General features: G+C 45.3%; 1 protein-coding gene across 1 annotated transcript in view; it reads left to right on the top strand.

The window, feature by feature from the left end:
* Nucleotides 1-27,195, top strand: part of SHQ1 (SHQ1, H/ACA ribonucleoprotein assembly factor) — a 197,045-nt gene that overhangs the window by 13,950 nt on the left and 155,900 nt on the right. Inside the window, exons 2-5 of the mRNA XM_082266435.1 lie at nucleotides 6,029-6,093; nucleotides 11,073-11,195; nucleotides 18,951-19,102; nucleotides 26,322-26,434. Of these exons, the coding sequence (XP_082122561.1) occupies nucleotides 6,029-6,093; nucleotides 11,073-11,195; nucleotides 18,951-19,102; nucleotides 26,322-26,434 (453 nt within the window). The remainder of the gene's footprint in view (nucleotides 1-6,028; nucleotides 6,094-11,072; nucleotides 11,196-18,950; nucleotides 19,103-26,321; nucleotides 26,435-27,195) is intronic.

Consider the following 27,195-nt stretch of genomic DNA (forward strand, 5'->3'; position numbering starts at 1 on the left):
TGTACCATTTAGGAGATATTTACTTTACAATTATATGCAGCCGGTGACTAGGCTTGTGACGGTATCAGATTTTCATGCTGCGATTAATTGATTAAGGTTTTGCCACGGTATACGGTATTATCACGGTATTCTATTATTAAATTTAAATTATTAAATTTCCACCTCACTTCAATTTCATTGCTGAATTTAGGGGCTTTGGTTCACTTATGCACATTATTATATAGTCAGTCAGTACAGACTCTGAACCAGGCCTAAAATAGGTCATCAAGCAGTGTCTGGCCTAACTGGTGATAACTGGTCCTGGCACTCGGCTCCAATCCGATGGCCTGGTCATTAAGAGGGCAAATCCTTGTGGTCAAGAAGTGGTTAAACCTGAAGGAGGTGTTGTTTATAAATTACTTTACTATCGCTTTAGGCCTGGTTCACATGTATGCGGGTTGGTGGTTCATATGTATGCGGGTTGGCGGTTCACATGTATGCGGGTTGGCGGCCCACATTTGCACAGGCATAGCAGCCCATTGATTTAAACGGGCTGCTATGCCCTCATTTTCCGCAGAAAAAAGGTGCATGCAGCATTTTTTTAAAATTCAGTGGCCTTGAAATCCATCCTGCTTTTGCACCATGCGACTAACCTGCAGTTCCTGCTCTGGCAAGCTTTCTGCATTTTTTGTATATGTGGGCACGGCATTTAAAAACAGTTTGCGTGTGCAGCAACGGCAGGCAAGTCGCATGGTGCAAAAGAAGGATGGATTTCATGGCCACTGCATTTTTTTAAATTCTGCATGCACCTTTTTTCAGCTGAAAACGCAGGCATAGCAGCTCGAGCCCATTCACATCAATGGGCTGCTATGCCTGTGCAAATGTGGGCCCCCAACCCGCATACATGTGAACCAGGCCTAAAGCAATAGTAAAGTCATTAATTGGTTAAACCTGCAGGAGGACCGGTGTTTTTATCTATTAATGACTTTACTATTGCTTTAGGCCTGGTTTACATGTATGCGGGTTGGGGGCCCACATTTGCACAGGCATAGCAGCCCATTGATGTGAATGGGCTCGAGCTGCTATGCCTGCGTTTTCAGCTGAAAAAAGGTGCATGCAGAATTTAAAAAAATGCAGTGGCCATGAAATCCATCCTTCTTTTGCACCATGCGACTTACCTGCCGTTGCTGCACACGCAAACTGTTTTTAAATGCCGTGCCCACGTATACAAAAACTGCAGAAAGCTTGCCAGAGCAGGAACTGCAGGTTAGTCGCATGGTGCAAAAGCAGGATGGATTTCAAGGCCACTGAATTTTAAAAAAATGCTGCATGCACCTTTTTTCTGCGGAAAATGAGGGCATAGCAGCCCGTTTAAATCAATGGGCTGCTATGCCTGTGCAAATGTGGGCTGCCAACCCGCATACATGTGAACCGCCAACCCGCATACATGTGAACCGCCAACCCGCATACATGTGAACCGCCAACCCGCATACATGTGAACCGCCAACCCGCATACATGTGAACCGCCAACCCGCATACATGTGAACCAGGCCTAAAGCAATAGTAAAGTCATTAATAGATAAAAACACCGGTCCTCCTGCAGGTTTAACCACTTCTGGATCGCAAGGATTTGCCCCTTTAAAGACCAGGCCATCGGATCAGAGCGCCAGGACCAGTCATCACCAGGTAGGCCAGACACTGCTTGATGGCTATATAATAATGTAATGTGGGCTGCTATGCGTGTGTGTGTGTGTATATATATATATAATATATTAGAGCTGCACGATTCTGGCCAAAATGAGAATCACGATTTTTTAGCTTGGAATAAAGATCACGATTCTCTCACGATTCTCTGTGTAACAAAAAAAAAAATTGGGATAACTTTACTGTTACGTTTTTTTTTTTTTTTTATTCATTAAAGTCTATTAATTGCGTTTGAAAGACTGCTGCGAAAATACAGTGTGACATAAAATATTACAACAATCGCCATTTTTTTCTGTAGGGTCTCTGCTAAAAAAATATATAAAATGTTTGGGGGTTCTAAGTACTTTTCTAGCAAAAAAAAAAACAGATTTTAACTTGCAAACAACAAATGTCAGAAAAAGGTCCAGTCTTTAAGAGGTTAAACTTCCTTTCTCCCTGGCAGAGGGAAGGAAAAGATACAAATGTAATCATTTTTGTTTATAGTTACTGGCAGACTTTAATGCTGAAAGGCTTAGCTGAGTGAGTGAATGAGTCATCCAGCTCACTGAAATGTATCAATTCACAAGTCAGGCAGACTTGACAGAGAAACTCGGTATTTTAAAAATGCCACAATAACAATACCGTGGCTATGCAATACCGCGATATATCGAATTACCGAAAACCGGCATATGTCTACCGGTGACATCACTGGCGCATGCGCTCTGAAGGAACGGCCACGGGTGACGTTCCTTCCGAGCCCTGTGCCGTGAATGGCAGCTCCTGCGCGCGTGCACGGGAGTGACGTCATCACGGCTCTGGCCAATCACAGTGCCGGAGCCCATGAAACCGGAAGAAACTCCAGGGAAAATATCAGCAGTGTGCGTGCGCAGCTGGAATAGCTTCGTTCTAAGGTAAGTATTCCATACTGTAATGCGCTAGTATGCAATGCATACCAGCTCTTTATGCCTTTGTCTTACAAGGTTGTTTTTTTCTTCCTGAGATTACAACCTTTTTAAACAACTTTATATATATATATATATATATATTGCATTTTTTACATAAAGCAAGTTCAGATAAGGAATATTCCAGCTCTTCTGTACAGGGACTGATACCAGATCATATTCCGGTGCTTACATTGCTTGTAATAAAGAAAAAAAAAAAAAAGGAAACTACATATGCATTCATTTTTGCTTTTATATCTGCCTGCTTTAACAAATCAAGCTGTTGATAGTGAAATTTCTTTTTTTCTTGTGTGTTGACAGGCTTTAGTTCTGCCAGTGTTCTGGCTACATTCTTTATGATGAAATCTGAGACTCCCATTCTCTGAGGGCACATTTTTTTTTCTCTAGGGTGTCCCAGCTCTCCTCTTGAGACTGAGGTACAAACATAATCCTGTCTGGCCTCTATATACGGTTTGAATCCTGGTGAACCGGCCAAGATTCAAACTGTTATTGGGCAGGCTGAATGTACTAAGTTGATTTATTGATTCCTGCCTGCTGGATTCTCTTGCGATTATCGCTTGCGCCTCCTATAGCTGCTAGAAATAATCAGTGTCTTCTCCCAGCGGGGATGGATTTCTCCGCCCAGGGTGGCCATACTTAAGGCAATTTTTTTCTTCAGCCACAGTTTAACCACTTTACCACTAAGCCTATTTTTTTTCACTTTTTGTTTACAAGTTTAAATCAGTATTTTTTGCTAGAAAACTACTTAAAACCCCCAAACATTATATATATATATATATATATATATATATATATATATATATATATATATATATATATATATATATATATATATATATATATATATATATATATATATATATATATATATATATATATATATAATTTTTTTTTTTTTTTTTTTTTTTTTTTTGAAAAATTAGGAAAAATCACATTTCACTGCATTTAAAAAAAACTAAACAGTAAAGTTAGCCCATTTTTTTTTGTATAATGTGAAAGATGATGTCACGCCGAGTAAATAGATACCCAACATGTTACGTTTTAAAATTGCGCACACCCGCAGAATGGCGACAAATAACGGTCAATAAAAATCTCCATTGGCGACGCATTAACATTTTTTTAACGGTTACCAGTTTAGAGTAAGGGCTCTTTCACACGGGCTTTCCGTATGTCCGCAAATCATCCTATTTTTTTGCGGATGATTTGCGGACATAATGTAAGTCTATGGCATTGCGGATGTTAGCGGAATACCATCCGCTGACATCCGATTTCCTTCCTTTCAGTTCTGTTCCGTTTTTTCGAACGGAACAGAACCCTATTTTTCCTCCGTTCAAAAAACGGAAAGGAAGGGAAATCGGATGTCAGCGGTGTCATCCGCTGACATCCGCAATCCCCATAGACTTACATTAGGTCCGCATATCATCCGCAAACGGATGGGATGATATGCGGACCTACGGAGCGGATGACAGAAATGTCATCCGCTCCGTGAAAAAAAAAAAAAAAAAAAGGACCGCAGCGGAGCTTTCACACGGAAAGCCCGTGTAAAAAGCCCGTGTGAAAGAGCCCTTAGAGTGTAGCTCTTTTTTTTTAAATTATTGCTCAAGCTCTGGCGATTGCGGCGATACCTCACATGTGTGGTTTGAACAGCGATTTCATTTGCAGCGTGATTTCCATAAACGTTTTCTTTCGTGCGCGAGCTAACGGCGATGGAGGCGGCTACATTTTTTTTTTTTTTTCTTATTTTTAATTTTTTTTATTTTAACACAGGTTTTAAAAAAAATAAATAAAAAATCTGATCACTTTTATTGCTGTCACAAGCAATGTAAACATCCCTTGTGACAGCAATATGCAGTGACAGGTACTCTTTATGGAGGGATCGAGGGTCTAAAAGACCCTAGACCCCTCCACTACACTTCCATGTATTCAAAATGCCGAAAACGGCATTTTTGAATACTGTCACTTTTTTAATTTGCCGCCTTTAGCAGCAGAGTAACCCGGACTTGACGTCATGGATGCCGCCTTCGGGTTACGTCATCGGAGACCCGATCGAAGCCGCTTCCGGCTTTGATCGCGATTCAATCCAGCCGGTGGAGGTGCCGGCTGGGTGCTCGGGTCTCCCGGTGGGACGGGAGACCCGGGCAAAGCCGCCGGAGGGGGGCGTCCCCTCCCCCTTGCCAGGGTAACGATCAAGCGGCTCCCGAGCCACATCGGTCATTACCGCCGGAAAGCCGTCCGCTGGCCCTAAGAAACGGTACCGGGATGATGCCTCTAGCTATCATCATCCGGTGAGACATTCCTCTAAACGTCAGACTCTGCCACGACACCCCGGACAATGCCGACCAACCATCCCAGAGCATGGGCATGCGCTTTCTTGGTTTGAGGTCGGGAGCCACATCAAAAGGCTCTGCAGGCTGTCACTGGTTACGTACCCTTGGCATAGAGCGGAGAGCTGAGTGTATTCTGAGACCTGTGGAGGAATAGACACTCCCACCCTCTACAGTCTCATTGGGAAATATGCACAGCTGAGGCTGTCAATCACCTACTCTGTGCTGAAGGGTGGAGTAGGGCTGTCTCCTCCAGATTGTCTGTCTCGTGTTGGCATAGGTAGGAAAGGAAGGAGACAGCAGACCGCAATCACACTCATTAATTTGAATATAGGCAAGTACACACTATAAAAGGATCTGCGTTGTTCACTTTTCATTTCAGAGGTTTACAACGACTTTAAAGTCTCCTTTTTTTTTTTTTTCATTAAAAATAACAAACATGTTATACTTAACTGCTCTGTCCGGTGGTTTTGCACAGAGCAGCCCAGATCCTCCTCTTCTTGTGTCCCTCTTTGGTGCTCCTGGCCCCTCCGTCCAGTTGAGTGCACCCACAGCAAGCAGCTTGCTATGGGGGCATTCAAGCAGAGCCGCAGCTCCATGTGTCCATTCAGACACGGAGCCGCAACCCAACTCCGCCCCCTTTCTATCCTCATTGGCTCACTGACTTTGATTGACAGCAGTGGGAGCCAATGGGGCCACCCTGCTGTCTAAGCCAATGAGGAGGGGGGTCCCAGACAGCTGAGTCTCTCTCGTGCAACATCCGCCTGATCTTGACGGACCTCGGGTAAGTATTAGGGGGGCTACTACATACAGAAAGCTTTTTTCTTAATGCATAAAATGCTTTAAGATAAAAAACCCTTCAGCATTTACAACCACTTTAAGCTTTAATGAAAGAGGACCGTAGAGACCCCGAAACATGTTGGCTGTTTGTGTGATTATTTTTTTTTTTTGCTGTGATTATTAAAGACTCCTACATTGCTCTCATCTTTCTGCTCTACCCGCTGCTGTAGATGTTATGGCATGGAAAAAAATCACAGCGTGTTCCCTCTGCTAATAAAATATTATCACATCTGTGTGCAGATTGACGCTGCCTGGCAGGATTGTGGAAGATGGGAGACAGAAAGCCGTATATAACGCTAATGATGGTAAGATCATGTCACATAAATCACATTTTCCATTTGAAGTAATCAATTTATCCACTGTTATGTGCGTCTCTGGTCAATATGTATTTCTTATCAAGGGCTGCAATCTGCTTTAATTAATATTCATTAGCTGTTTACAGGATCTCGGTTTCCCCTGTGCCCAGTCCAAGAATGTTTAAATTTTGCATTGTGCCATGTGGGAACGGTTGAACCCATGTAATGTTATGTCAATGCAAACATTCTATGTAGGCAGTTGAAGATTGAACATTATAGTGTCACACAGAAAGTAAAAACGTATAGTAAAGTGTGATGGATACAAAGCTTATGTTTTAACCACTTCCGCACTGCTCACTAGAGCTGTACTGCGGCAAAGTGGCTCGATAACGTCTGGCGACGTAGTACTACATCACCAGACATTCCCCTCTCTCGGCGGCGCGTGCGCGCCGCCGGAGGCTCGCTCCCGCTGTATTCAGTCACAGCGGGAGTCGGGCCAGGAGAGGAGCAGCGGCGATCGCCGCTGCTCTTCCCCGATCGTCGGGGAATCGAGTGTGGAGATCCGCCTGCTTGTGTAAACACAAGCGGGCGGATCTCCTAAGTGACAAGGAGTGACAGATTGCAGGGTTCAGCATAGCTGAACCCTCGATCTGTCCTTGTGTCACATAGTCACCTCCCCCCACACACGTTAGTAAGCATCAGGCATACATTAACCCCTTGATCACCAATAAAAATTAACCCCTTCCCTGCCGGTGTCATTTTTACAGTAACAGTGCATATGTATAGCACTGATTACTGTAGTAATGTCACTGGTACCCCCAAAAGTGTCAAAAATATCAGTCAGGGGTCCGTTCTGTCCGCCACAATGTCGCAGTCCCGCGAAAAAAATCGCAGATCGCCGCCATTACTCGTTAAAAAAAAACACCAAAAATGACAAAAATCGTTCCCGTAGTTAGTAGACGCAATAACTTTTCGCAAACCAATCAAAATACGCTTATTGCGATTTTTTTTTTTTTTACCAAACATAGGTAGCAGAAAACAAATTGGCAAAAAATTAAAAAAAAATTAAAAAAATTTAGATTTTTACATTTTTTAGGGGGGGGTGGGGGAATTTCATATAAAAAAAAATTGAAAAATATTGTTATTTTTTCAAAATTGTCGCTCTTTTTTTTTGTTTATAGCGCAAAAAGTAAAAATTGCACAGGTGATCAGATATCACCAAAAGAAAGCTCTATTTGTGGGGAAAAAAGGACGTCAATTTCATTTGGGTACGGCGTCGCACGACCGCGCAATTGTCAGTTAAAGTCTCACAGTGCCGAATCACAAAAAGTGGCCCAAACGTAAGACAGCAAAATCCTCCGGTGGTAAAGTGGTTAAAGCGGGGATAGGCAAACTGTGGCCCTCCAGATGTTGCAGAACTACAAGTCCCATGAGGCATAGCAAGACTGACAGCCACAGGCAGGACACCCAAAGTCAGAGGCATGATGGGACTTGTAGTTTTGCAACAGCTGGAGGGCCACAGTTTGCATATCCCTGCTTTAAAGCGTAACTCCACTTTTGTTGAGAAAAAAACATTCCCCTCTGGGTGATCTCTGTACATTACAAGGATTTTAACAAACTTTGTTGCAGTTTCCTACCTTTTTGTTATTCTGAAGAAATCATTATTTTGTTCCTCTGTGCCTATGTGCTGAGTGGGTCTGATGGGAGTGGTTTCATAATTATCTGTCAGCTGTGGCACCTTCAGGGCACTAATGAGGAAATCTGCTGGGTCTGCATCCCATTGGACGTGTTCCTGTTGGGAATATCTCACCAAAAATGACATTTTTATTGCAGGGGATGCCAGAAATCTGACTTGTACCTTAGGCAGACTTCTGGGAAAATTGGTGAGCCAATCACACAAGCAGGAAATTATGTTTCTGGGGTGTGGTCAGTATACATTCTGTGTACAGAACACCTCCAGGCAGCCATATTGCATTGCATTTTCAGAAAATTACAACAGCTGCAGATTGAAAAGGAAAGATAATTTTCAATAACATTCAATCTATATTAATAAAACCCATGTGTCCCTGCGTCCACATTCCAGATTCCCTGTGTCCGTGTAAATGCGCTACTGCGCATGTGCCACAGGACAGCCGTTGGGACTGGGGGCGGGCACTGACCTGTGATGGCTGGGGGAGTTCGTCGGTGTCGGAGGCCAGGTGTTGGGGGTCACCCCCAATAATGGTGCGGTGTTAGGGCCGTTGTACTGCCGATAGTTTCAGTAGCCACCGTTCTGAATTCCTATGTGCTTGGGAGGCGGGAGGCGGAGTTCCGATCAGTTGCCTTAGATTTAAAAATGGCGACACCCGGCGCCAACATGTCACTGCGCATGCGCTGCTGCTCGGTAAAAGCCGTACACATATTCAAGCTTTCCAGAGCGGCGGCGCATACGCAATGACGTGTTGGCGCCGGGTGGCGCCATTTTTAAATCTAAGCCAACTGATCGGAACTCCGCCTCCCCAGCACATAGGAATTCAGAATGGTGGCTACTGAAACTATCGGCAGTACAACGGCCCTCACACCCCGCACCATTATCGGGGCTGACCCCCAACACCCGGGACCCGGCCTCCGACACCGAGGAGTTCCCCCATCCTCCCCAGGACATATCAGGAACAGGTAAGTGAGACTCCTCCACTGCCGCACTGCCTGCCATTATGAGGGGCTGCAGGCATACTACAAGAGATGCAGTCCTGCAGGCATGGTACTCCTGTACCATGCCCGCAGCACTGCATCTCCTGTAGTATGCCCACAGCCCCGCATTCCCCTGTACCATGGCCGCAGCCCCACATTCCCCTATACCATGCGCGCAGCCCCGCATTCCCCTGTACCATGCGCGCAGCCCCGCATTCCCCTGTACCATGCGCGCAGCCCCGCATTCCCCTGTACCATGCGCGCAGCCCCGCATTCCCCTGTACCATGCGCGCAGCCCCGCATTCCCCTGTACCATGCGCGCAGCCCCGCATTCCCCTGTACCATGCGCGCAGCCCCGCATTCCCCTGTACCATGCGCGCAGCCCCGCATTCCCCTGTACCATGCGCGTAGCCCCGCATTCTCCTGTACCATGCCCGCAGCCATTGCAAACTTATATTCTGAGGTTTTAATTACATTATTTTAATATAGTCAGTCGTGAACTAAAGTGGGCCGGTCTAAGGCATGAAACTCCAGGGCTGAAAATGAGTCGCACTCCGGCCCTGCCGGAGAGTCTACACTCACCCGCATGCTGGAGCCGGGCAGGAGCACCCTGTCATGGGTCAGGAGAAGAGGCAGGCGCCGGGGGATCTGGATAGAGCCGCTAGAGACCATGACTGGCCACACACACAATCCGCAAACCGACCGACCGAACTCACTGACAGCTCCGAGTCCGGGCAAAGAGCAGCAAGACTACAACTACGGAGAGCTGCCGGAGACAAATCATCTCCGCCTGAGGAAACCACCGCCATCTACTGGCCAACTGTGAGTATTACAACTGGGAATTCACCTCACAGGGCTGAGGACAGAAATCACCTCATCATATATTGTGATATCCTACATACTATACACCCCAATATAATCACCTCATCATATACTATACACCCCAGTATCATCAGGATATCTGATGAGGTGATGATACTGGGGTGTATAGTATATGATGAGGTGATTATATTGGGGTGTATGTTGGATATCACAAGATGGCGGTGGTTTCCTCAGGCGGAGATGATTTGTCTCCGGCCGCTCTCCGTAGTTGTAGTCTTGCTGCTCTTTGCCCGAACTCGGAGCTGTCAGTGAGTTTGGTCGGTCGGTGTGCGGATTGTGTGTGTGGCCGGTCATGGCCTCTAGCGGCTCTATCCAGATCCCCCGGCGCCTGCCTCTTCTCCTGACCCATGATGGGGTGCTCCTGCCCGGCTCCAGCATGCGGGTGAGTGTAGACTCTCCGGAGAATATGGATCTGGTCCGGAGCCGCCTGCTCAGAGGAACTTCCCTGAAGAGCACCATTATCAGGGTAACCCCCAACACCCGGGACCCGGCCTCCGACACCGAGGAGCTCCCCATCCTACACAGGTCAGTGTGACTTACTTCTGGGGCCCCTGACATGGTGCCCGCCCCCAGTCCCAACGGCTGTCCGTGGGGCACATGCGCAGTAGCGCAATCCCACAGACACAGGGACGGACGCAGAGACACTTGCATATTATTAATATAGAATCGATATCCTACATACACCCCAGTCGGGCGGCCGGCCAAAACTCTTGAAGCGGCGGGTGTGCGCAGGCACGCGGCGGTTACGCGCTCGCACGCGAGAGCCGCTCGGTCAGCTCTGCCCGTGTCTCTGTTGCTAGGGCAACAGGGACGCTATGTGCAGAGCTGGCTATGTCATGCAGCTCTCGCGTTGTTAGAAAAAAAAAAGAGATAAGCGAGAGCCGCTCAGTCAGCCATATGTTCTAGCGCCCGTTAATTTAACGGGCTTAATGTCTAGTTACAATATAATTTGTGTCGCAATTGTATACGCTTTATTGTTTTTTCTTTATTTGCTAATTTATTTTCCCCCCCGAAAGTGGAGTTAATTTTCAATGTTCTTTTACCCTTTCACAAAAAATGAAAAGATGAACTAACACCATACACCCCCCCCCCCCACCACCACTCCCCCACCCCTCCGGGCCCTGCTGCACCTATCTCCAAGGGTGATTAGCTGTCGCAGCCCATGCAGCTGGTGCAGGGATTTAAAAACCCAGCTTTCCTTTCCCAGAATCTCTCTGATCCATCCTGGAAAACCTAACTGCTGGTTCACACTGATACGGTGCAAGAAATGGCATGTGATTTGGAGAGGAATCGTACCACATCACATGCAGTTCTTTGCAGTGCGATTTGAGCCCATGCATTTTGGCCGCTCTTTCCCCTCCTCAATGGTTCCATTTGTTTCTAAGCCTATCCCTTCAAGTCCTGCTCACCAGTATGTTGTATTGTTTCTATCCTAGGCGTATTCACTGTCCGAGTGCCTAAAGAGACCCCAGGACAACATTTTGAAGGCCTGAATCTGCTGACTTCACTATTGGCACCAAAAGGAGTCAGAACAGCAAAGCCCCTTGTGGAAGAAATAGGTGAGACGTTTATTACTTGCATTTATTTTTATCCATTCTTTAGAGGGTTTTCCATGTTTTCTGGAGATCTGCTACCTGATTTGAACCCCTGTGGATCAACACAAAGGGGCCCTCTGCTTCCTTGATGAAAGACGAGAACAGATGTGAGTAGAAATGCTAACGGGCTGGGCAATATATTGGATTGAGAAACTCCAAAAATAAATTGTATCACTATAGTGCAGCATGAATAACTGCATGCTTTCATTTTATTGTAAAGGGGATTTTTTAACCACTTCAATACAGGGCACTTTCATTCCCCTTCCTGCCCAGGCCAATTTTCAGCTTTCAGCGTTGTCGCACTTTGAATCACAATTGCGCGGTTATGCAGTGCTGTACCCAAATTACATTTTTATCATTTTTTGAGACAGACAGAGCTCTCTTTTTAGTATATTTAATCACCACTGAGTTTATTTTTTTTGCTAAACAAATGAATAAAGACTGAAAATTAAAAAAAATATATATTTCTTTGTTTCTTCTCTAAAATCTTATTAATAAGTAATTTTTCTCCTTCACTGATGTGCGCTGATGAAGCTGCACTGACAGGCACTTATAGGCTGCACTGATGGGCACTGATGAGGCGGGATTGATGAAACACTAATATGCTGCACTGATAAGCACAGATAGGCGGCACTGATGAGGAGGCACTAATATGCAGCACTGATAGGCGGTACTGAGGTGGCTTTGATGGGCACAGATGAGGGGACACTGATAGGCGACACTTATATTCAACACTGATAGGTGGCATTGACAAGGCACTAAAATGCAGCACTGAGGTGGCTTTGATGGGCACTGATGAGGAGGCACTGATAGGCGGCACTGATATGCAACACCGATGAGGTGGCACTGTTGAGAAGGCACTAATATGCGGCACTGATGGGCAGTCTTTATGGGCAGCGATGGGAGCATTATCAGTTTGTTGCATTACCCTTCGGTCTCACCTCTGCTCCTCGGGTCTTTACAAAAGTGTTAGCCCCGGTGCTAGCTTTGCTACGCCAATGGGGGATCGCAGTACTGGGCTACCTGGAAGATCTTCTTCTGCGAGCGGAGTCTCCCTCTGCTCTGGTGGAAAACCTGGAGATCACAATCTCTGGAGGTAGCTGGTATTCTAAGGTGGGCAAAATGGGTCGTTCCAGCCCACTCCGCCATACACATTTACGGGGTGGAAAATTGGCAGGCAGATTACTTCATTGGGCAGGCGTTGGAGCAAGGGGAGATGTCCTTTCATCCGGAGGTGTTTCATCAGCTGTGTCTCTGGTGGGGCACCCCCGAGGTGGATCTGTTGGCATCTCAGCTCAACAGAAAGGTGCAGAGGTTTGTGGCTCGGTCAAGGGATCCTCTGGCAGACGCCACAAACGTGCTGGTTGCCCCGTGGGATCAGTATCAGCTGATTTACGCCTTCCCTTCTCTCAAGCTTCTGCCCAGACTTCTACGCAGGATCGGGCAGAAGGGATTCCAGTCATCTTAGTGGCTCCAGACTGGCCTTGTCAGGCTTGGTACTCTGATCCGGTGGGGCTGGTCGCCGATGTTCCTTTGACGCTTCCTCTCAGGCAGAATCTTCCATCCTGCTTTACAGTCGCTGGCTTTGACGGCTTAGCAGTTGAACGACATGTGCTGAAGGATAGGAGTTTATCTGAATCAGTGATTCCTACACTGTTGAAAGCTAGGAAATCTACTTATTGCACGTGGAAGGCGTACATTGCATAGTGTGAGTCTCTTGGGGTTCATCCTTGCTCCTTCTCGGTGGCTTGGATCTTAACCTTCCTTCAACGGGGGGGTGGAACAGAAGTTGGCCTTGAGTACCGACAAGGGCCAGGTGTCGGCTTTGGCGGTCTTCTTCCAATGATCTTTGGCCACACACTTCCTAATGTGTCCGACATTTGGTCCCTCCCAGTGCGGGCTCCATTGCCACCTTGGGATCTCAATTTGGTGCTTTCAGCTCTACAGAAGCCTCCTTTTGAAAATATTCGGGCGATTCCCTTGCTTACTCTGTCCTAGAAGGTGACCTTTTGGTGGCTATCACCTCTTCGCACAGGGTGTCGGAACTGGCGGCGTTATCCTGTCGTTCACCCTATCTGGTGATTCGCAGGGATAAGGTGGTTCTTTGCCCCTGTCTGCCTTTCCTTCCAAAGGCTGTCTCTGATTTTTATTTGAATGAAGACATTGTGTTGCCTTCCCTGTGTCCCATGCCTAAACATCCGAAGGAAATTGCCTTGCATGCATTGGATGTGGTCCAGGCATTTAGGGTGTTCCTGGCAGCGATGGAGTCTTTCAGGAAGTGAGACTCTCTATTTGTGCTTACGGACGGACCTCGAAAGGGGTTGTCCACTTCCTCTGCGACCATTTCCAGATGGATCAGTCAGACGGTGGTTCAGGCCTATTCCATCAGGGGTCAGGTTCTTCTTTACCCTGTCAAGGTGCACTCTTCTAGGGCGCTTATTGCCTCCTGGGCCTTCCGTGATCAGGCGTCAGTGACGCCGGTTTGCAAGGGGGTCACCTGGTCGTCGGTGCACACTTTTAAAAAGTTTAATAAAGTGGATGTGTTGGCATCTGGGGATGCTTCCTTTGGCCTGCAAGGTTTTGCTGGCTGCTGTTTTAAGAGGACCTGATCCTCTTTGAGGGTGTATTTTTTTTTTCAGGTGGGCTCCAGTTATTTGGTTGAGCTCCTGTTGCCTGGTTGGCTAACGTTTAGTCTTGGAATTTTTTTGTGTTGTTCTCACCCTTCAGGCTTAACAATGCTTTTGGACATCCCGATGGTTATGAATACCAGGAGCTGTGTCCGTCAATGAACAAAGAGAAAATGGGATTTTTGACTTACCGTGAAATCCATTTCTCTGATGTTCATTGACAGACCCAGCACCCGCCTCTCTGTGGAGTTATAGTTCTGACATTGCTTGTAACTAAACTGAGTGGCTATAATAGAGTGGGCGTATATCCCCTGGGACTGCCTATAGGTGTAGCCAGAATTATTTTCTGCCTAGTGTCCTACTCCTGTAGGGGGCAGTATAACCCAATGGTTATGATTACCAGGAGCTGTGTCCGTCAACATCAGAGAAATGGATTTTACGGTAAGTCAAAAATCCAATTTTCTCATCAACAGTATATAGCAGTCTTATGACTTCTATCAGTATCAATGGTTAAAGCTCTGACTGTCTTATGAGGCTGCATGACCCCTGGCCCTCTGTCTGGACAGTGCTGATTGGCCCTGTGCTGATCACATGCACCCCCCCAAAAAAAACAATTTTCTAACAATACACACCAAACTGAGCATGTGCAGAGTGCCCCCAAGGCTCTGTACTATCAGCAAATGTATTGGGGACTGTTGAAAAATGGGAGGATCAGACAAGACAGGGTCAAACCGCCTTTTTACACAATGCAGAGGATTAACCCCTTAGGTTCCACAGTGAGTATAACACTCATCCTTTACTGCATATACACAGACTGATTTTACTGTTATGGGTTTAGTAACTCTTTAAAGCAGTGTTTCACCCACAAATGGAAGCTCCGCTTATCTGCTTCCTCCCCTCCTTTGGTGCCACATTTGGCACCTTTCGGAGGGGAGGGGGGAAGTGGATACCTGTCAAAAACAGTTATCCGCTCCTATTTCCATGTAAGGGCGCCACGGCGACCTACATCATTTGCGGCCCCTCCTCCACCCCCCCCCCCCCTGCTGCCTTCTGGGAGACACGCACATGTCTCGGAAGACAGCGGGACCACTCAGAAAGCGCAGCGCGACTCTGGCATGTGCAGTAGGAAACAGGCTGTGAAGCTGCAATGCTTCACTTCCTGTTTCCATTAGTAACGATGTCGGCGCCTGCACCCGGAGCCAATAGACGGGTCGGCTTTAGGTGCCAAAATTGCGGGATCCCTGGACAGATAAGTGTCCTTTTTATATTAAAAATCCGCAGCTACAGTATTTGTAGCTGGTGAGCTTTAAAGCGGAGTTCCACCCTAAAATAAAACTTACCTCCATCTTCATGCCCGGGGTCACCTGAAAAACAAATAGATAATCGCAATTTTTTTTTTTTTTACTTACCTGGTTTAGAAGAAAATATGCTCACCTAACTTCCTCTTCCTCCCCTCGGCGGCCACGGTGATTCGTCACTTCCTGGCTTTGCAATGATTCCTGGGAGCTGAACGTCATCGCTCCCAGGAATCAATGCGCCTGCACCGGCCCCGACGTCAGTTCCGGTGCAGGCGCCGTCATACCTTGCTAAACAGCTTCTGGGCATGCCCAGAAGCTGTGCAGGGATGACGCTGACGCACCAGAAGTGACGGCAGGGCCGGTGCAGTGCATCGTGGGACAGAAGAAGACGGAAGAGGACGCAGAAGAGGATCGCGCTGGCTTCAAGCTGCCCACACCTGAGATGGCAGCACTGGACAATACATTTTCAAGGTAAGTATTTCTTCTAAAAGGTAAGTGCAAGCCGGGACAGATCAGAGGCTAGCCATTGTGGAATGTACTAGCCCTGACTGTCCCGGGGGTATTTTTATTAAAAAAAGTATTCCCAGGGTGGAACTCCGCTTTAATTATTTTTTTTTTTTTTTTTAATACAGGCTGGAACTCTGGTTTAGTTCTGCTTTAACACATTGGTTGCTGACACCCTTTAACCCAATCTGTTTTTGACTGTAGCGTTGTCATTCTTGTCCATCCACCTCTTGTATCCTCCCCTTTGTTCGGCCATTTCATTGTCTGTAAAATCCTCTATGAACCCAATAATCTATATGTAGAAGATAGCTGAAATCACACTGCGATCGGAAAGCTCATGTAGGTTAGGCAGAGATTTATTTTCGTTGTTGTGTGGTTGGCCTCTTTATACAGATTTCCGGTTCTGGAGTAGGATGAGTGACATATTGTAAGAGATCCCGGCAACACACAGACCAGTGGGACACGAGTCTCCCAGGGCTAATATCTGCTTCCTGATGGTATAAAGGCTGCGAGTGGAAGCGATGACAGTGATTCATGCATTAAATGACCAGGCACAACTATAGGGCCTCTGAGAGACACGCTCACTGTAATTTCCTGCCTGGAGGGCTCTCGTCATGGTCCCTGAGGGGAAGCCATAACCCACAGGAATAATTCAGGTACTCAGACTACAATCCCACCGCTTGACACATAGCGGGGACGCAAGAGGCAGAATAGGCAGGGATGCAATAGATCTCTGAGTGTTATTCGAGTGAATCTCCGCTTTATTCCGCTCCAGAAGGTAAAAATAATTCCATAGACGCTTCATGTGAGCTCATACAGTTTGTTCTGATGTATACCTGGACTTAAGAGCTCCTTAGGAGACCATTAATAACAGAGAGTGGATGTCGCTATCTGCAATCTGTTATACTTCTTAGCACTTTTCCATACCTCGACCTGCATTTGGTGACTCATGCTTGAAATGGGGGCATCCTTTGGCGTTCTTCTTAACGCAATATTAAACCCAAAAGCAAACCTTTATTATATTGCAGCTTACCAATACTTAAATGTGATGGATGCCTTTGTTTTTCTTTTTTAGGCTTTCTTCTATTTTCATCTGGTAATCCAGCCAGTCTGTTGTTTTTCAAAAGCATCAGATGTATCAGTCTGATACTAGTACAAGACGAGTGGGTCCATGAAGTTATTCGGTCCAGCTACAAGATTGAGTTTTGCTCTTGTCCCCCCGGCAAGGTTCTTTCCTTCCAACTTGCGCCTGTCCCCGGACCGCTTACAGGGTCTGTTTAGGGGCGGTACAAGACCTGTTGCTTCAAGGGGTGATTGTCCCGGTAACGACTTTGGAACGTTTTCAGGGTTTTTACTCAAACCTGTTCACAGTTCCAAGGAAGGAAGGCAAAGTACGACTAATCCTGGACATCAAGACGCTAAACTGCTTTGTGCTGGTGCAGAAGTTCAGAATGGAGTCCTTGCTTCTATCAACATCAAGGATGCCTACCTTCACATTCCAATATGTGCCAGTCACTAGCGCTTTCTCTGCTTTCCTGTGGGCGAGGAGCATTATCAGTTTGTGACGTTACCCTTTGGTCTCGCCTCCGCTCCTCGGGTCTTCACAAAAGTGTTCGCCCCGGTGCTAGCTTTGTTAAACCATCGGGGACTATCTCTTTCTGTGAGCAGAGTCTCCTACTGCTCTGGTGGAAAACCTGGAGATCACAATACGAACTCTGCGGGAGTTTGGCTGGATTCTGAATTTCCAGAAGTCTGCGCTGGCTCCGTCCACAAAGCTGGATTATCCAGCCCTGACTCTGGACTCGGCCTTAGCCAGATGGCTCCTTCCTCTGGACAAACTCCAGAAATCTCAGGCTGCATTTCATCTCTTGCTGTTGAGCAGTTGGTCATCCCTCTGGTCTTGCATGCGGGTGCTGGGCCTGATAGTGTCTACCTTTTGCTGTGTTTCCGTTGCACAGTTCCATACGAGGTCCCTGCAAAGGGAGATTCTGGCCACTGCTGATCATAGCAACCCCTACCCACTACAGAAGGGTGCACCTCCACTGCCAGCCCTGCAGCACTGTTGCACATAGCGGCTGGAATATGCCCAGTTAATTTTTCTGTTGCAAGTGGTCCTCCTGGATGCACTTGGCCAAAAACAAAATGGACAGTTGGAAAAAAAAAAAAAAAAAAAAATATATATATATATATATATATATATATATAAATTGTATTCTATTTCAACTCTTTAATTAATATCATGAATTTTAATGAATATTATCCGCCATTAACTCTATTTTCGCTGATAATTTTAGGCAGCCGATATATTGGTGCATCCCTACTCTGTTCACTTCGAGTTACTTTCTTATTAAAGGATCGACAGGATACAATAGAACACTTAGAGGAAATATCTTCAAAGTGAGGGCAAATCCTCTTTAGACAATTCTCACCAGAGCAGATGTCCCTGTTGCAACATTTCCTTTAACCTCTTGTTCTGTGCACAACTGTAAAATTTTGGATTTCCCATCACTTATTGTCCCACTGAACATGGTTATCAGAACAAATCTACAGAATGAATCAGCAAAAGGCTCACCGTGCCAGCTATATTCTGCTATCTTACTGGCCGATCCTATTGACCTACGGCTGCTACTTGGTCCACTGTGCTCCTGGCTGGCTCGCCAAAATTGTTAAACACAACGTGGAATTCGATACCACACTTATCCTAGAAGAAAAGGTTTAAGGTGCATCCAGGTATAGCAAACTGCTAGAGAAATGGACACAAGAGTGTCATTCAGCAGTTTCTAATGAGCCAATAAGGAGGGGATGGGGCTGCAGCTGTGTGTCTTATGAACGCATAGAGCAGGGCTCGGGAGCAAGCATGCACCGGTGTCCCCAGTGCAAGTGGGTTGCTATTGGGGGAACTGGCTAAAGAGGAGAAGCCAGGAGTGCCGCTGGAGGAGCCAAAAAGAGGAGGATCGGGGCTGCTCTGTGCAAAACCATTACACAGAGCAGGTAAGTATAACCTGTTATTTAAAAAACAAATGAACCTTTAATACCTTTTTAAATATCATTTTTAAAAGCTAGTATCCATTGTATAACATTGTTAAAGCAGTACTCTAAATGTCCATCTTTCTCAGCGACACACAAACAGCAATAAAAGAAGTCCACACTATCTATAACTGAAAAAAAAAAACAATTGTTATAGATACACTGTAATATCGGACTGTTTTAAGGGAAGAGGAAGTATGAAAGCCAGTCCTGTTTTGTAAACTTTTCCAATTAGTAGCTTTTTCTGTTTCTTATTTTTTTAGGGGCTTCCAGTGAGATTCCCGAAGATGACGATGAAGACTTTGATTGGCAGATTGAACAGACCCCCTATGAAGAGTCACCCCCTGATGAGCTTAATCCGCAGTTCAGCTACGGTTTTGGAAATTTGCGAGTCGGAGTCTTCAGGCGACTGCAGGTGCTTTTCATATATTTCTTGCAGAGATAATATCTAGTCTATGTAATCATGTCTTAGAGAGCGAAACTCCACTTTTACTTTTTTTTCTCCACTCTGTTTCGAAAAAAACATTCCCCTCTGGGTGATCTCTGTACATTGCAGGGATTTTAACAAACTTTGTTGCAGATTCCTACCTTTTGTTATTCTGAAGAAATCATTGTGTGTTCCTTTCTGCCTCTGTGCTGAGTGGGTCAAATGGGAGTAGTTTCGTAATTATCAATCAGCTGTGGCAGCTGCAGGGCTCTAACAAAGAAAGCTGCTGGGCCTGCATCCCTTTAGACGTGTTCCTATTGGGAGTATCTTACCAAGAATTACATTTGTGTTGCAGGGAATGCCTGAAATATGACTTGTATCTTAGGCAGACTTCTGGGAAAATTGGTGAGCCAATCACACAAGCAGGAAATGATGTTTCTGGGGTGTGGTCAGTAGACATTCTGTGTACAGAACAGCTCCAGGTAGCCATATTGCATTACATTTTCAATAAAATTACAACGACTGCAGATTGAAAAGGAAAGGTATTTTTTAATACTATTCAATTACAATAGGACTTGTGTCGCTATTGTATACGCTATATTTCTTTTTCTTTATTTGCTGATTTTTTTTTTTTCCCCACGAAAGTGGAGTTACCCTTTAATAGGGTCAAGGATAGAACACCAAGCTGGTCACATCCTGGTCACATTGGCAGGCAAGGAAACAAGACAACAGACAAAAAATGCCTTCCATGCGTTACTGCAAATTTAAGGGATGCTGGGAGAAAAGTTCTGATGGGGCTTGTAGAAATGTGTAGCGTTAAAGAGAATTTATCACTTTCCCAATTCAGGGCAACCCCTACCTGTAACTGATACTTGCCTTCCTTTTATTTCCTCCCTACTCTGCTGGTCTTCCAGAACTCTGCTGTCAAGTGTGGGTGGAAGACAGCGCCGGAGCAGTGGCTAGTGGCAGGTTTCTATCTGGAGGGTGTAGAGGGAATTGCTTCTAATGGATTGTATCCTAATTGCAGGTGGTAGACTCTGTTGAGGGGTCTAGGGCTGCTACCTTTCTAATGACAATGGAGCCGTTACCACAGGGAACACTTGGGTGATTGGAGAGGTGCACCCACCTGGTGTCCAGAAAAACATCTCACTTGATGATTTTTTTAATTGTTTTTTCAAGATGAAAGTATACAAGTAGAGCCAGTGCATTTCAAGGGAATAGCCTCCCCCTTCTTTAGGGCTGTATTTCTTAAAGAATGGTGAAGCTCTGAAAGGGTTAACTACATTCGATCAGCGGCTCTGCAGCATGCCGGCATGTCTCCTGCCCTCTGTTCCACAACACGCTGGCATGCTGCACAGACACTGATATTTTTATATATGGTTATATATATATATATATATATATATATATATATATATATATATACATATTACATATACATACATTTCAAGTGCATCAAAGGTCTGTAAGGTCTTAGGCCCCTTTCACACTTGTAGGACCTTAAAGTCACGTGACTTTGCAGCGACTTTGGCGCAACTTGAAGCAATGCCTCCGTAATCTTAATGTCTATGGTGAACCTCAATTCGCATTAAAGTCGGACCAAAGTAATGCAGGGACTACTTTGAAGTCGCACGGATAGGAATGGTACCCTTTGGAAATCATAGGGTACGATTTGTCATGCGACTTTGAAGTCCCAAGTCGTAGGACAAGTCGCATAAGTGTGAAAGGGGCCTTACAGTTTAAAGAAAAAGCGTTAGAAGAAAACCCTGTCCCCTGCCAGAACGTTCTAGAAAAGGACCCTTGAGATCTATGTGAAAGCAATGGTCTCTCTGATCTGACCTTTATCTTTTTAGGAGGCTGGAGTGCATTTAGCGCAGTTAATCTAAAAGTTCAGTTGCACTTTAATGACTTTCTGCAACATTTTAGGCCTGTTCAGTGAGTTCCTGCACTGTTCTTTAGTCCAATCACAAATCATTCAGCATTAATAGCCATAAAGACTGAAGCCGTCAAGCAGCACCAACAGTCCAAATAAAATGGTTTGATTACAGTAAAAAAAAGGCACAGCAGAGCCCCTAGTGGTCAGATTACAGCACAACAGGCCTACATACTTCTCTCCCATCAGGATTTTTCCATCGCACTTATACAGATAGCCAATTGCTTTCTTTTCAATACTAACTTTTTTCTTCTCCTAAGGGATTAAACTGGTACAATATCCGATGCAATTTAAAAGACAAGTTCTCCAAAATCTTCTCTACACTCTCAAGTTAATAGCAGAATACTTGTACTTTTATTACATGAATTTAGAAAAAAAAACAATATTTTTTCACATTCTGCTATATGACCTTCCAAAAATTTTTTTTAAAATCAACATTTTTTAACATTCTAGGCCAATTTGTTTTCTGCTACATATTTTTGGTAAAAAAAAACTGCAATAAGTGTATTTTGATTGGTTTGCGCAAAAGTTATTGCGTTTACTAACTACGGGAAAGATTTGTAATTTTTTTTTTTTTTTTTTTTTACTAGTAATGGCGGCGATCTGCGTTTTTTTTTTTGCGGGACTGCGACGTTGCGGCGGACAGATCGGACCCCTAACTGACATTTTTGCCACTTTTGGGGGTACCAGCGACATTACTACAGTAATCAGTGCTATAAATATGCTCTGTTACTTTAATAATGCCATTGGCAGGGAAGGGGGTTAACCCTGTGGGTGATCAATGGGTTAAATGTGAGCCATTTATACAGTAACAGTGCATATTACTTAGCACTGATCACTGTACTAATGTCACTGGTCCCAAAAAAGTGTCAATTAGTGTCAGATTTGTCTGCCGCAATGTCGAAGTCCCGCTAAAAATCACTGATAGCCGCCATTGCTAATAAAAAAAAATTAAAAAGTCCATAAATCTATCCCGTAGTTTGTAAACGCTATAACTTTTGCGCAAAACCAATTAATAATATAGGCTTTTTGGGATTTTTTTTTTACCAAAGATATGTAGCAGAATACAAATTGGCCTAAAATGATAAAAAAAATTAGATTTTTAAAAAAAAAAAATGTATTGGGAATGTTTTATAGCAGAAAGTAGAAAATATTGTGTTTTTTTTCCAAATCGTCTCTCTTTTTTTTTTGTTTATAGCGCAAAAATGAAAAACCACACAGGGGATCAAATACCTCCAAAAGAAAGCTCTATTTGTGGGGGGAAAAAAAGTACATCAATTTTATTAAGAAAACATTTACGGCACGTGCCAGAGATGTAACTGTCTCATTGGCTTGTGCTTTCAACCAAACTGTCTAACCATCCAATGGCTGGTATCATAACTGATCACATGTGCTGCTGAAGAATAAACAGAGGCCAAGATGGCGGCTTCCTTGGCTGAAACCAATAGGAGGGTGTATTTCCATTTTAAGGACACACATTAAAATAAAACTGTTGTGTAGAATCCAGCCATCCTCTAAGACAGGGATCCTCAAACTACGGCCCTCTAGCTGTTGCGGAACTACACGTCCCATGAGGCATTGGAAAACTCTGATATTCACAGACATGACTAGGCATGATGGGAATTGTAGTTCCTGGACAACTGGAGGGCCATAGTTTGAAGACCCCTGCTCTAAAAACCCAACCAGGACTTGCTTCATTCATCCAAGGATTAACGAAAGGTAAAGGACTACCCATTGAGGATAGCAGTGAATGGGACTTTACCTGTGTATTTATAAAAAGACATTTTGCAGTTATCTTCGATATGGGAAGATTTTATATTTTGATATCAGAACAAGGCAGGTCCATGTGTGGCAAATAAAGTGTCAGAACTTTTTATAGAGTGTTTTATTTCAGATTTGACAGGTTCTCTTTGGAAAAGTAAAGCTGGTATGTATTATTGATGAAAGCTCCAGCACTTGCTTACTCTTTAGTTGTCCATGAAACATTTAAAGTGACACTAAACCCACATAATTTATTTACCAAAAATAATCCGTACACATTTACTACTGAAAGCGGACCTTAGCTTAGTTATGGAGGCCTATTTTTTATGAAATTTTTTTTGATGTGTTTTTCTGCCTCATTTTATCATCCTCCTTGGGTCCCCAAACCACTCCTTATCCCCCTCACTGGAACAAGGAGGGCACGTTAGTTGTGGTCATGGGCACTACTTTATGCACACCAGTACCCCACATTTGAGATTTATGAGCATTATGTGTCAGCAAAATACCCCACAAGCATTACTCTGCAGACTAAACACCTAAGAAAATATTTCCTTTGCAAGACAAAATTCTCCCCAAACAAAGATACCTCCTCTTCCTAGTGCGACCCCTCCCCCCCTTGCTAAAATCCCCCTTCCCAGCTTCAATCCTATCTCTCCCCAAATCTTTCTTCCTAGCACGGATCTCCCCCCCACCAATCCCCGATTCTGGAACAAATCCTGTACCCCTCAAAATTTCCCTCTGAGCACTAATCCTTCCACAGCCCAATTCCCCCCCCCCCCCCCAAAAAAAAAATCATCCTTCCTAACACAAGTGCCCCTTAAAAAAAATTCTAGTACAAAGCCCCTCCCAGCACAATCCCCCCCCCCAAAAAAAATTTCCCCATGAGCACAAATCCCACCCAATCCCCCTCCCTAGCACAAATACCCAGCAAAGAATTCCCTTTCCTAGCACTAAGCAGTACCCCCTAAATCCTCCCTCCCAGCACAAACCCTCCTAACACAAATCCCCCCCCCCCCCCAAAAAAGAAAATTTCCCCATGAGCACAAATCCTCCCCCAGTACAAATCCCCCTACCTTACAGAAATCCCCATCAAAACATTTTCCTTCCTAGCACAAAGAACCCCCCCCCCCCAAGAATTAACCCATGAGAACAAATCCCCGCTTCTAGCACAGATCTCTCCCCCAAAAGTCCCCTCCTAGCACAAATCCCCCTATCATCCCTACTAGCACAAATCCTTCCCCCTAATCCTCATTCCTAACAGAAGTTATCTATCTAACAGAAATTTCACTTTGTGAAAAGTCCCCTCCCCCCCCCCAGGTCAAATCTCCCCCTCCCCCCCCAATAATCCTTCCTAACACAAATGCCCCATAAAAAAAAAAACTCTTCCCAGCACAAATCCCCCCCCCCCAATTTCCCCATGAGCACAAATCCTCCTCCCGGCACAAATCCCCACTCTTAGCACAAATCCCCGCCCCCCCAATTGTCCCCTCTTAGCACAAATTCCCCTCCCCATCATCCCTGCTAGCACAACTCCTTCCTCCTAATCCTCCTTTCTAACAGAAGTCCCCCCTTCAACAAGAAATTTCACTTTGAAGCAAAAGTCCCTTCCTCCCCTCCCAGCTCAAGTCCCCCCCCCCCCCAATAATCTTTCCTAACACAAATGCCCCATAAAAAAAACCTCTTCCCAGCACATCCCCCCCCCCCCCAATTTCCCCATGCGCACAAATCCTCCTCCCAGCACAAATCCCCCTCCCCATCATCCCTGCTAGCACAACTCCTTCCTCCTAATCCTCCTTTCTAACAGAAGTCCCCCCTTCAACAAGAAATTTCCCTTTCCAGCACAAGCCCCCTCCCCCTTCCCTGCACAAATTCACCCAAAATGCCCTTCCAAACAACCCCCTCAAATCACACAATACACAAATAGTCTCCCCCTTCTAGCACATATCTCCCCCAACTTCATTAATCCTCTTCTCCTCCCCCCCCCCCCTCCTAGCACACTGTCATCCCAACTTTCTTACTTTGCCTCCCTTGTCCCCCGTGTAATTCTCCACTCCCTCAAACACACAGACCTCAGATTCAGCGGGGCAGGTGACTGTGTGATGTCGCCCCCCCCCCCCCCCCCCCCAGGATTCTCCTCATTTTGAAGAAGAACCTAGGGCAAGTAGACGTTTAACACTTCTGGGTTGGTCGGTGGGGAGAGATGCCAACTCTGGCTGCAGGGTATAGAATTACAGCTGGGGACACCACTGACTGTCAGATAAAGACTTTATAGGTTTGCAAACCCTGCACAGGCCCGCACCTCCTCCCTGCTCTCTCCTGCTCTCCAGATTGTATCCAGATTTATGGCTTGTGACATCCTGAGCGAAACTGCCTGTGACTTCCCCCCCTAATCTGAACTCTCCAAGTGGCACTCTCCCCTCACATAACACTTGCGCGCTCCCGCCCCCACTTGTCATCGAGAAAGCCGATGCAGCAGGCAGGCGGCTCTGATGCCGCCTGACACCCGCGATCGCTCCCCGCTGAGAGATAGAGAATAACGGTCAGCTGTTGTAAACACAGCTGACCGTTCTTCTCCCTGAGATGATCACAGAGCGCCTGTGATCCTGCTATATAGGATCACAGGTCTCTATGGTCATTTCACAAGCCATGCCCCCCACAGTTAGAATCACTCCCCTAGGCTCACATTTAACCCCTTGTTCACCCAGTGTTAACCCCTTCACTGCCAGTGTCATTATTACAGTAACAGTGCATATTTTTAGCACTGATTAGTGTATTAATGTCACTGGTCCCCCCAAAAGTGTCAAAAATTTCAGTCAGGGGTCCGATCTGTCCGCTGCAATGTTGCAGTCCTGCAAAAAATCGCAGATCACCGCCATTACTTATAAAAAAAAAAAAACTAAAAATGACATAAATCTTTCCCGTAGTTAGTAGACGCGATAACTTTTGCGCAAACCAATCCTATGTAGCCGAAAACAAATTGGCCTAAAATGTAAAAAAAATTTGATTTTTAAATTTCTTTTTTTGGGAATGTTCTATAGCAGAATGTGAAAAATATTTATTTTTTTCAGAATTGTCGCTCTTTTTTTTGTTTTATAGTGCAAAAAAAAAAAAATCGCACAGGTGATCAAATACCACCAAAAGAAAGCTCTGTTTGTGGGGAAAAAAGGACGGCAATGTTATTGAGGTACAGCACCGCACGACCGCGCAATTGTCCGTTAAAGTAACGCAGTGCCGAATCGCAAAACATAGCCTGGTCAGGAAGGGGGCAAATCCTTCCGGTCTTAAAGTGGTTAATTCAGAGTTTAGTGTCACTTTAACAGTCACATTGTTTATTGGGTGATGTTAAGGGTAGAGCACCTACATCAGGTTTTGTCTGTATGATCCGAATTTGGTTCTTATTTAATGTTGACAATGCCATTCCTATTATTGTCTAAGCTGGTGCAAACCCTTTGTGTACACAATCATTCACCTCTTCCAGCCCTTTGTGTCACACGCTGCCCTGTGCTCTTTCAGGAAGAACTGAATGATGTTATTGACTTAAGAGACCCTGACGTCACCCCGGCCGCTGAACGCACACGCAGGCGCCTGGAAGCTGAAAAGGCCAAGTTTGACCCCGATCATTACCTGTAAGTGCCTTTTAATGTCTGTGAGACAGCCAGTTCCCCAGTAGGATTGACATCACTTTATGTCTGCCTCTGGATTTCTGCCTTTCAAAGCTCCGCCGTTCCACTTTGCTGCTTTTTGTTTTTTTTCTTTTTTATCTATTTGGATGTTAGGATTTTCTCTGGCGGCTGCAGGGAACGCTGATTCCATATCACAGGCAATTGCAGAAAAAAAAAATATCTTGCATCAAAAAACAATCTTGTATCATTGTACATTTTCCAATCCAGATTTCATAACTGAAACATAATTTATAAAACCTTCTCCCCGTCTCTTATTTTCTTTATCTCTGTTTCCTGAGCTCTCTTTTTTCCCCTCTCTCTTTCTTGCTCTTCTCCCATCTCTATCTTCAAATATTTTTCTTAAAGGGGTTGTAAAGTCAGAAGGTTTTTCATCTTAATGCACTCTATGTATTAAGATTAAAAAACCTATGTGTGCAGCAGCCCGCTCCCAGCCCCCCTAATACTTAACTGAGCCCCCTCTCTATCCCGCAATGTACACGAGTGCCTCGGCCGTCCAGGACTCTCCCTCTTGACTGGCTGAGATAAAGCATCTGCGCCATTGGCTCCCGCTGCTGTCAATCAAACTCAGCCAATGAGGAGAGAGGGGGGGGCGAACCGCAGCTCTGTGTCTGAATAGACACACAGAGCTACAGCAGGGCTCGGGTGCCCCCAGAGCAAGCTGCTTGCTGTGGGGGCACTTAATAAGAGGGAGGGGCCAGGAGCCC

The sequence above is a fragment of the Pelophylax lessonae genome (genome assembly GCF_965119305.1).
Source record: "Pelophylax lessonae genome assembly, chromosome: 8".
Classification (NCBI taxonomy): Eukaryota; Metazoa; Chordata; class Amphibia; order Anura; family Ranidae; genus Pelophylax; species Pelophylax lessonae.